The following is a 12,071-nucleotide window of genomic DNA, read 5'->3' on the forward strand; positions in this document are numbered from 1 at the left end:
AAGACAGTGGTGGGGAGGGGGGAGGAGTAAAATTATCACGGTGGGAAGGGGGAGCAGAGAAGACCTTTTCTATTGGTTGTGGAGATGTTGGGAAGGGGTTGAGGGTCAAATGTTCTTTAGTGGGGGGGGGGGTTTAAAGTTCATTATTTTACAAATTGCTTTTTCGGTGGGAATTGGTTATTTTATTAATTGATAACTCAGTTGGGGGTTGGGGATTGGAAAGGTGATTGAAAGTATTGCTGACATTTTCTTTATTACATCTGGGTGCCGGCACCTTTTAAAAAAATTTTAATTAACCTGAAGGGCTTGAAGCCCTTTATAAATGGCACTTGCGCGGTGGCGCTGGATGCCATTGCCAGGGACGCAGCAGCCGCCTCCTCTGCATCATCAGGGCCGGTGGCTCCGCCCCAGCATGAATTTTCATGGGGGCTCAATGGCGACGCTTCTGTATCGGAAGTCCGCCGAGTTCAAAGCGCGCCACAGCGATGTGCGGCACGTGAATAAAATTCAGCCCCATGTCTCCACAGATCAGTAGTCTAGACCTCTGGAATACTAGTCCAGTTATGTAACCACTAAACTGCCGTTCAACTATCACCCCTGTGCTCGCTGACTTACATTGGCTCCTGGTTAAGCAAGACCTTAATTTTATAATTCCCATCCTTGTTTCCAAATCCCTCCATGGTCTCACCCCCTGCCTATCTCTCTAACCTCCTGCAGTCCTATATATACCCCTCTGGGATATCTGTGCCAATCTAGTTCTGGGCTCTTGAGCATCTCCAATTTTAATCATGCCACTATTGACGACTGTGCCTACAGCTATTGAGGCCTTAAGCTGTGGAATTCCCTCCTTAAATCTCTCTACCTCACTACCGCCCATTCCTCCTTTAAGATGGTCCATAAAACCAAGTTCATTGACCAAGTTTTTATCATTTGTGCTAATATTGCCTTACATAGTTCTGTATCTTACTTTAACAATGCTCCTGTAAAGCACCTTGGGATGTGTTACTACATTAAAGGCACTATATAAATACAAGTTTTTAAATGATTCCAGGGATTTTGCATGCAGTACTCTGTCCGGATGTTGATTCCACATGTTGATTACTCTTTGCATGTTGGATGTTTGTCCTAAAAGTATCCTTTTTTTTAGTTTGAACCTGTGTCCCATAGTTAGATTAGATTAGATTAGAGATACAGCACTGAAACAGGCCCTTCGGCCCACCGAGTCTGTGCCGACCATCAACCACCCATTTATACTAATCCTACACTGATCCCATATTCCTACCAAACATCCCCACCTGTCCCTATATTTCCCTACCACCTACCTATACTAGTGACAATTTATAATGGCCAATTTACCTACCAACCTGCAAGTCTTTTGGCTTGTGGGAGGAAACCGGAGCACCCGGAGAAAAACCACCCAGACACAGGGAGAACTTGCAAACTCCACACAGGCAGTACCCAGAATCGAACCCGGGTCCCTGCAGCTGTGAGGCTGCAGTGCTAACCACTGCGCCACTGTGCCTACACCCACAGTTTAATTTAAAGTAATATTCCAACAAAGCGTTTTGGATACCCCCAACACTCTTGCATATGTCTATAAGATCACTTTATAACACATTTGTTCCAGGCTAAAAAAAAACCTCAAGTTTCTCCAGCCTTTTCTTAGAACTTTACTGCTGATACTGAGGATTAGCTTTGTGTCTCTTCTCTGCACTGCCTTCAGCGTTTGAATGCCTCTCTTGTTCTTGGAAACTAGAATTGGACACAGTATTGATCGTTCAGTTGAATTGGATGCTACAAAGTTTGATTTTTATTTCCTTGACTTATATAAATAGCAATGAGATAAATTAATCTGATTTTTGATGGTGTTGCTTGAGCTAAGAATGTTGACCAAGACCAGACTAAGTCCCTGCTCTTCTGAAACAATATCTTTAACCTATACGTGAACCACTGGAACAGGTCAATGAGTAAACCAATCTATAATAATAATAATAGTAATACACAGTTTTGTCTGTCTGGACTATTTTGTTTGTTTGAATGGTGATCCAGTGAAATTTTGCTGTGGGGTGACAATTAGCTAAATAGATATTTTAACATTTTACTGCACCATTAAGGAACCATGTCTACTGAGCATAACAACATTTGGGAGACATTCCAACTTCTTCCAATGAAAGTGTGCCAAGTGTTCAGCAAGTGAGAGGAGCAGGGCTCAAAGCTGTGTCTGTCCACATGCTCTTTGACACCGCCCCCCTCCCCTCAAAAAAAAAAGCCTTTCTCTTCTGTGAGCTTCGGTTGGTGGTTGCTGCTTTGAGGTGTGTTGTCAACTGGAGCATGTGAGGCATGTGCAGCAGCCAACGATTGCTGGCAGCAGTGGCAGGTTGGTGGGTTGGGTTGGTGGAGAAAAAGAACAGCAGAAGGTAAGGGGAGCCCAAAATGTAAATTACCCTGGCTGGAAGGATGGGGAGGTGTGGCGGTGCATGGGAGGAAGGGAGGAACAACATGAGACGGGAGGAATTGTATGGGATTGGAAGAGATGGTATTTGGTAGGGGGTATGACATGCGAGGGGGGGATGGCATGGGAAGGGTGAAACAGGGAGGGCAGGACAGCATGGGAGTGGGGAGGATGGCATTGGAGTGGTGGGGGAGACGACATGGGGATAGCATGGGAGGTGGGGGGATGGCATGGAGGGGTGGGGAAGGCATGGGAGGTATGGAATGCAGGATGCAATGGCATGAGAGGGATAGAATGTGGTGGGGATGGCAGAGGAAGATAGTGTGGAATGGGCAATAGGATGGGGATGATATAAGAGGGATGAAAGGAATGGGATAGACATGGCATGAGAGGGATGGGATGGGGATTTAATGAAGTAGTATAACACTAAAGATACTAATTGCACTGCAAATGTTTTTGTGGGTCTCTGCTCCGATTGAAATAAAAACCAATACAGAATCATGTCGAAGAAATATGTATCAGGTAAAACTTTATGTCTCTCTGTTTGTTTAATCTTGCAGAACGCAGATAAATTTTACAGTGGCTATTGATTTTACAGCTTCTAATGGTAAGTGCTTAAACCTCTGATAAATCTTCACTTCTTAAGGAATTTGCAGTACTTATATAAATGGCCAAAAGTTAGTGATTTATAGCTTTGATCAAACAATTGACAGCTTTTCCATTGATTAATAGTCATTAAGCTATGTTAAATATACCAGCATGCATTAGAATGTCCTCAAACTAAAGAAAAATTCAAACACATTTCAAGTTCTTTCATATTGGTCCTATAATCCATTTATATCCATTGTACAATTTACTGAGCTCCATTGGAAAGATGCTATTTAGTACAATTATCCACAGAGAAAAAAGAACAAAAGATTGAAGTCCATGAAATGAGCATATTGTGTGAGAGACAGAATTTTAAAAGAAACTAAGTTGCTTTCCTAATTCTAATGTTTTACAAAAATAAACATTGGAAGTGTTTAGAGAAACCTGTTTAAAACTATCGACTGGCAGTGGCACTTTTTTGTTTGCTAAATTGTGTTGATGATCAGCTGCCAATGGCTATTCAGGAAAATCCTCTAGCATATTCTCAACAATGGTTTTTTATTTAAATAGTGTAATTGAAACAACTACCCATTGAGCTTGGGTAAAGATAGTTATCTGTTGATAGACTTGATAGAAATACGTTCTACTGTTTTAATGATGTGAAGGCTGCTGGTATATTACCACCTTTGTGTTGATGATAATATCTTACCTATGAGTATTGAATGCTACTGTTTTAATGATTTAATCAATGGGCTGGATTTTAAGGAACCCTCGACGTCGGGATCCATGGCGGTGGTGGGGGGGTGGGTGGCCTGAAGATGGACCCGGAAGAGGCCCGCCACTGACCTCGAAGCCGGCAGGGCCCGGCCCGATCATCCCGGTGATGACGAGGCACTGTGGTGGCCTCCCCGCCGCTGGGCAACGGGACCACAGTTTGAATAGTCTAATCAATTAAAATAACGGGTTCAATTCTGGGTACTGCCTGTGTGGAATTTGCAAGTTCTTCCTGTGTCTGCGTGGGTTTCCTCCGGTTGCTCCGGTTTCCTCCCACAAGCCAAAAGACTTGCAGGTTGGTAGGTAAATTGGCCATTATAAATTGCCACTAGTATAGGTAGGTGGTAGGGAAATATAGGGACAGGTGGGGATGTGGTAGGAATATGGGATTAGTGCAGGATTAGTATAAATGGGTGGTTGATGGTCGGCACAGACTCGGTGGGCCGAAGGGCCTGTTTCAGTGCTGTATCTCTAAAACTAAAACTAATAAAACTAAAATTTAATTTAAATAAACTCGCTCCTCCTCTTAATGGCCCACCGCGATCCTCGGCCTGGCGGCCAACACTCTCATACCTCAGGGGAAACGAGGCGCAACATTGGTGAGGAGGGGGGAGGAGATAAGTTTATCAGTGTGGGGGAAGCAGGGGGCTTGGGCTCAAATTAACATTATGAGTGTAGGGGATGGTGGAAGGGTTGTAGTTTAAAGTTTGTGCAGTTTTGGGGGGGGAAGGACAAATAATTTAATTGTTATTGGGGGACTGGGAGAGGGGCAAAAGAAATGTATTTATTTAATTTAATTCAATCTATCTTTAAATATTTATATAAGCCGGTGGGGCTAACAGCCCTTTAAAAATGGCGTCAGTGCCTGCCCACAGGCAGCTGACGCCATTGCTGGGGATGGACAGCCCGCTCCCTCCACGTGATCCGAGGTGGGGGAGGTGACCCGCCACGGCTATTTAAATGAGCCGCCATTCTTGAGACTGCAGTGGCTCATGGGCTGGCTGCCATTTTTGAAGCTTGCTGCCGGGATTGTCGGCGGGCTTATAAAATCCAGCCCATTATGTGCAAAGCACAGGAAAAATGGGCTTTATTCTTGTATCACTAGCCAGCACCTATTTTGAAGGGTGTCTTGAAGAAATTTGCCTTAATCCCTCTCTGATTAAGAGAGTCTCTGCACAAAGCTTAATGATGAACTTTCCTGTCACGAATTCAGGTTACAACCCTGTATTGAGACACACAAAGCAAGCAAATGACCTGAACCTGTGAACCAGGAAGGTTGAAGTCTGGCTGGGCACGATGCTGTTGAGTTCAATGCACCTTACTCGCACCCTGGGACAGGGGGCAAAGGAAAATCTATCCTCTTAAGAGTTAAAGATGCTACTTTATTCATATTGATACAATTCAGTATAATTTCACAGATATAGTTAAATAATCTGCTTAACAACTACAGGCATTTAAATAACTGCATCTCACAAATGAGTTTTTTAAATATATTGTTATTTTCATTTGCTTCATCAGGAAATCCATCTCAGTCCACATCGCTACACTATATGAATCCTTACCAGATGAATGCATATGCAATGGCACTGAAAGCAGTGGGCGAAATCATTCAGGACTATGACAGTGATAAGATGTTCCCAGCTTTGGGGTTTGGAGCTAAACTACCTCCTGATGGAAGAGTTTCACATGAGTTTGCTTTGGTAAAATATTTTAATCGGCTATTTTTGTTATTTAGGATGTAATCTGAGGAAACAAAAACGAAGTATGGATGGAACATATCGGGTGCTGCAGTGCATGGAAGTGCTAGCACGCTGTGGCGGGAAATGAGAAAGAAGAGTAGGAGTAGGCCTTACAGACCCTCGAGCGTACTCCATAATTCAATAAGATCATGGCTGATCTTCTACATCAACTTCACTTTCCCATCCTATCCCTATAAATAATAGGACAAAGGTTTGAATATGCAGTGAGATCCCAACAGGGAGTGACACCTACATGGATTGCATCATGGAGAATCTGTGCTCCCTGCTAGCTGGGGTTTCCCACTGCGAGCACGTAGTCACCCTCAGACCATTTCCCAATCCCAACTACAACATCAGAGGGAAGCATCGAGCACAGCTAGGGTTGCCAACTCTGCTTGGATGTGTTCCTGGAGGTTTGATCACATGATATTTTATCCTGTGACACTTGTATACAGTTTGCAAATGTTATTGCATGTTATTAAATTTCTTGCACTCCAGCAGTGACTACACTGCAAAAGTACTTCATTGGCTGTAGAGTGCTTGAGGATTTGGGATATTGTTTCTGCTTGTGGGAGAGTCCAAAGCTAGGGGCCCTCAATATAAGATAGTCAATCATGATCAAAATTGAGGAGAAGTGCCTTCAACCAGAGTGGTAAGAGTGCGCAATGCGCTATCACAAGGAGTAGTTCAAGCAAATAGCATAGATGCATTTAAGGGGAAGCTAGAAATGCACATGAGGGAAAAAGGAATATGCTGATAGGGTTGGATAAAGAGATGTCGGAGGAGCCTGATGAAGGAGCAAAAAGCCAGCATAGACACGTTTGGGTCGAATAGTGTGTTTCTGGTGCTGTAGACTCTATGTAATTATGTGAAAGGTCCTATATAAGTGCAAGTTCTTTCTTTAAAGGTCGTGCCCCCTATATTGAGTATCATTGTTCACTGTGAGCCAAAAAAGTAGTTTTTACTCACTTGCAGAAGTTGATTGAATATTGGGAAAGTTCTCCCCAGGGCGAAAATAAAAATCAAAACTTTATTACCCCTTTATGTTTACTTCCTAGCTACAGGTTTAAGATTGATACTGAGAAAAGACTGAGAGCATTTCAATGTTACAGACTCTCAGCTAGAGAATATGAAGAGAAAGTAAATTCAATTATGAATGGAGGAGAGGAAAAGGGAATATTTCCATATTTGAGTTACCAGTACAATTCCTGAACTCTCAGCCATTGTATTATGTTTTCCTGAAGGGAAATGCCATTGATAATGTTGTCATATTTGCCAATTAGGATAGCAAGATTCTGTTCTTGCAATTTTTATTCAGATTAACAATGCTGCAGTGAGCTGAAACCCTTAAGATCATTAGGGAGACTGTATCCAATTTTATTTTCAGTTTAGATGCTGATTAAATTTTCTCAATTGCTTCTGACAACTCCGAGGTTACTTCTATTGGAAGCCTATTCATTTTTTAAATTAAAATATGAAAAGAATCAAATCGTAAGCCTCCAGTAGTACGGCAAAGTCTAGCACTCTGATATACTGAGGCTTGGTTTCACTGGCGAGTTTCCTGTCGAGGCTTCTTTGAGACACTTTCCACTTTAACATTTTCACCTACCTCAGTGGGGACTTGACCAAGAGAGGAATTTCCAAGCTAGGAGCTTCCTTGGCACTGGCCTCCGGTCCATTGGGAAGCCAGTATGCTAGAAGAAAGCATGCATTCCAGCCCACACAGCAGCAGACATGGGGCCTATTTGGAGATCCAGGCTTGGGTCTCGACAGTTTTATTTTGAATTCCCTTTTGCATGCTTTATTCAGATAATGACTTGGGCTGTTGTCCTTCCAGTATCTTCTGCTTTAATGTTAGATTTCCAGCATTTGTTCTTCTGTATTTTCAACTGTGCCATGAGCTTTTAGACCAAGCCCCTGTCTGTCCATTCAGGTGGAAGTAAAATAACCAATGGTACTGTTCAAAGAAGAGCAGGCAAGTTCTTGCAATGTCCTGGCCAACATTTAACCCTTAACCATCACCACCAGAAACCTATTAACTGGGAATTCATCTCAGTGCTGTTTTGGGTCCCATTGTGCTCAGAGCGACTGCTGCATTTGCCTACACAACAATATTGACCAAACTTCTTTTCATTGTTCTTAGAACATCCCAATGTATTTCAAAGCCAATGGAAAGGTGTTATATAAACTTAAGTTTGTTCTTATATGTTTCTTAAAAGCCTAAATAAGAAATTTTGGTAATGTCTTAAATTTAATCCTATGATTTGTTTTTAAGTTTCTCTTATAAGAAATATATGCTACATGGTCCATTTTTATTTTGTAATTATTTTTCTTATTATTGCAGCTTATCATTTCTTTGATCTTGAGGTTTCCTGATACCCTTTGAATTGAAAGTGGAAATTGAGAAGAAAGTGTACTAATTTTCTGAAATTGGGCCTGTGTGTGTTTTAGGTAGTTATGGGGACTGCAGAGTAGGGGTCTTTTTTTCCACACTAGGTTGTTGAAAGTTTCTCATCTGATATATATCATACAACATATGCTAAATGGTTTAATATTGCATATTGAAATATATAGCACATAGATTCACTAACACAAATTTTCTAATAATGCTTTTTTGAAATGGTAATTTTGTGTATGTAGAAAAGCTTCAGTTGAGATTATTTATTTACCAGGATTATTGTTGTTATGATGCACATTAAATGTGACACAGATACATTTCCATTCTTTAAAACCATTTTAATAGCATAATGCCATTCAAACACAGGTAGTCGAACTCAATGACATCATAATGCCACATTATTTAGGAATGCTCAGTGGCCTTTCAGTAATGGTATTAAAGACTTTTGTTCAGCTCTATAATGAAATAGTGTAGGAGATGAAACGTGGGCCAAGCTGTGAGGTAGATCTGTGGCAAAAAGGAGTGAATAAACAGTTTAAATAAATAAATGGAAATTTAATATTTTTACTGAAGTGCAAAAAGGCAGCCTTGGATCTGAAACAGTTATCAGAAAGAATTTGTGTTTCACATCAAATCTCCAATTGTGTTTTGTTTCCTCTGAAAATTTTACAGAATGGCAACCCTGACAACCCATATTGTAATGGTATTGAAGGAATTCTGGAAGCATATCATAGGAGCCTCAAGACAGTCCAGCTTTATGGACCAACAAACTTTGCACCAGTGATTAATCACGTGGCACGGTAAAATTAGCAACTCTTTAGCACGCTGTTTAAACAGTCTTGTCTTTTTAGATGGACCAATCACATAAATGTAAATAGGTTCTAGAGATTTAACTGACTCATCTTGTTTAGAAATTTTAGTGGTAATACTGAGGTTAAAAAAAAAATTGGAAATCTGCTGAACTATTGAGTACTATAAGAATTACACTACCATTGACATTTTTCAAATAGTCTCATTTTCTATCCTACATTGATATCTGTGGTAAAATGGCAGTCTTCAATGTTGATGCACATTGCAATTCTTTGAATTCTTTCAATTATACTGGTGATGTAAAATGGAACAAATTTCCACAATGTATTGTACAGTTTAGTACCATCAATATAATTGATAGGTCTAAATTTGAACCCATGTGGCGGTGGATAACTGCTGTTGTTGTGTATTCCACAACATCTATATATAGTAAAAAAAATCTTGCAGTCACACCCTGTAAACAAACTTTACTTCCTATTGTCACAAATTGTTATCACATTTAATTTTGAAACTGTGTGTGCAAACATTTATATTAGGAAAATGTTAATATTGTAAATTCCTATCACCTTTTGTTGATGAACCAATTGAATCACTCAATTTTCATCAGCCATTTTTATCCTCTGGTTAATATTTGTAATGTCCAATGTAAGATTTTAAACCAAGTAAAAAAAAAAGTACACATTTTGTAAATTATAGACTTACCCGTTCGGTGAGCAGACCAGCAAGTGGAACTGTGGTGGGAATTGGGGCCTAATAACCTGAAAGGGGCAAGGGCAATCTGAGTCCCATTCTTTTGACTCTCCAACGCCCCCCCCCCCCCACCTGCAAAAAAAACAGCAAGATCTTACCTGCACTAAATACTGCCAAATCTGAAAAATCCCCATTGAGATGCTTTCCACCATAAAAGCATCCTCCCTATCACAGCTAGATCTATGACCCCCTTCTCTGGGATTTCCCCTTTTACACCTCCCTCCCCCCTCCCCCACAAATTCAGACTCACTCATGGGCAATTAGACAATATTTCCAGTGTTATTTGATTGCAGAATGAATCCCATTGCTCACAGACTGTGGAAGCTCACTCCTTAATGCTCTCCATCCCAGAAATCCTCTCTCAGACCCCTTAACCTGTCCCATTGTTCCAATAACCCCTCTCCGTAGTGTCCAAGGTCCACACGATCTCCTTACAATGCTTCCAGATCATGGGAAACACTTCTGTTGGATCCTGAGAACAATCTCATTATTGTCATTGATTATCAGCATTGTGGAGAAGCCAATGTCCCTGATATTGCTTGGTTTAATGTTTCTATTCTTGCATTCTTCATTATTATTGGATAATGCGACAGGAGATTTGATAGTAACTTGAAAATTTTGTATTCTAAACTAAGGGAATTTTCAAAACAATGGGCTGAATTTTATCAGCCCTCTGGGGACATGCAGCATGGTGTGGAAGCCCATAAAATGGCAAGGGAAGGCAATGGGATGGGTGGGGGGGGGAGTGCCCGTTGCCTTTCCGACGCCATTCAATTTTGTCGGGCGGGGAAGGCCGAGGACAATGAATGGGCACTTAAGGGCCATTACCCGTTGCTGCAGTATTTTACCAGTGGATGGTAGGAGCCCCGCCATGTGGGGAGCTGCCCAGTAACACCAGGCAGCCATCTTGTGGGGTGGTGATGGGGCCTCCTGCTTCGGCAATCAATGGCCCATGAATGGACATGGCAGCAAAGGCTACTGCTCCAGCAACATCCACCAGCCCCCCACCCCAACCCTTCGCCAGAGCCTGCCTGACTGGCACCAGCAAGCACACCCCACTTACCTGCATTCTGGGCTCCATGGCCATTCCTGGTCCCAGGCTTCCTGCAATACCAGCAATGGCCACCACTCCTGGTGGCGCTGCTGGACCTGCTGAGCTGCCAGCACTCTGATTAGTTGATAGCTCTTGGAGGTGGGATTCCCCATCCTGAAAGGGTTGGAAACCCCAGTGCCAGACAGATAGCTGCCTGAGCACTGTAAAATGTCGCCGGGGGTCCCCCAGAATGGCTGAGGTAGCGTAACACTGCCAACAGTGCTGCTTCCCTCATAAAATAATCACTGACTGAAGGTCATGGGTCAATCCAAAAGGCATAGCATACATTCAAATTAGAACATCGCTGCAACAAATGATTGGTTTAAGGTTTAAACAGTAAAAAAGAACACACACACACACACATCAAATATTGATGTGGTGAGGTATCCAATTGCACTGATCCACCTGACCAGTGCAGACCAGTTGTGTAAACCAACTGTGAAGCCTCCAGGACCAATAAGTCCGACACGCTGTCCTTATAGGACTGAAATGTCACATTTGTACAGCAGAAAATATTTTTCTGAGGTTGGCTTGAGGCATGTTACTGAGTTAATATATTAAAGATTCTGCTTCTCACGAGTATAAAACCTGACTTAGATGCTGCCACTGAATATAAGGAGACTTGTTCTATATATCATCTTTCAAATTCAGTACTGAAACAAATAAAATCTACAAACAATAAAAAAACAATCAAACATCAAATTCTATGTATCCGGACTGTAGAAGTAGTTTATTTGAATAAAGTATAAATAAATTATAGAAGAAACTCTTAAGTAAATTCAGATGTGGCAAAATGTAACTTCATATTTTCAGTTTTGAACTATAATAGACCTCCTAAATGGAACTCTCTAAATTTGAACCGATTAAACTGTATTTTGCTTTAACTGCCCTTATCCTGTTTGCCACCCAAATAGGGTATTAACAAATGGCAAGATCTGAAGTGATTTACGACTTTAACTCCTTATAGGGACGAAACCAAATCAAATGTACATCTCTATAAGTCTCCTTTAATTAAGTTCAAACCAGACAAATTCTTATAGACACTTATTTGGATCCAAAGAACTGAACTAGTCTTCCCTCAAAGAAAGAAAACTAACAGAATATTACCATCTTTCGGATAGCCTATTTTTAAAATAATTATAGCTAAGTCGTAAATATCCCAGATATTATAAGGTTCTGGGAAACTCTCTTCAATACGGATCTCCCCACTTAAGGAGACACAGAGAGAGGGTTCTTGTAGTTATATACAGAATGCTACATGAGACACTTTATTAACTATTATATATTTATTAAAGAATTGAACACGCAATACACTTTAAGTGGCTAAGTATACTACAGTATCAAGAATTACTAAAAGATGTAACACAATCTTATTTATAAAATAGAATCCAAAGTTCAACCTTGATATTGTTACAGCAAAATATCTTCGAATATCCATCAAAATTTAAAATAAACTATTGCCTTAAA

General features: G+C 41.0%; 1 protein-coding gene across 8 annotated transcripts in view; it reads left to right on the forward strand.

Annotated features, from left to right (window-relative positions):
- The window catches only part of LOC137383870 (copine-8-like), a 699,632-nt gene that overhangs the window by 586,390 nt on the left and 101,171 nt on the right, over positions 1 to 12,071 (forward strand). For all 8 annotated transcript variants that reach the window (XM_068057206.1, XM_068057208.1, XM_068057209.1 and 5 more), the window contains 3 exons: positions 3,013 to 3,059; positions 5,333 to 5,514; positions 8,624 to 8,751. In XM_068057206.1, the coding sequence (XP_067913307.1) occupies positions 3,013 to 3,059; positions 5,333 to 5,514; positions 8,624 to 8,751 (357 nt within the window). The remainder of the gene's footprint in view (positions 1 to 3,012; positions 3,060 to 5,332; positions 5,515 to 8,623; positions 8,752 to 12,071) is intronic.

This window comes from Heterodontus francisci, chromosome 25 (genome assembly GCF_036365525.1).
Source record: "Heterodontus francisci isolate sHetFra1 chromosome 25, sHetFra1.hap1, whole genome shotgun sequence".
Lineage (NCBI taxonomy): Eukaryota > Metazoa > Chordata > Chondrichthyes > Heterodontiformes > Heterodontidae > Heterodontus > Heterodontus francisci.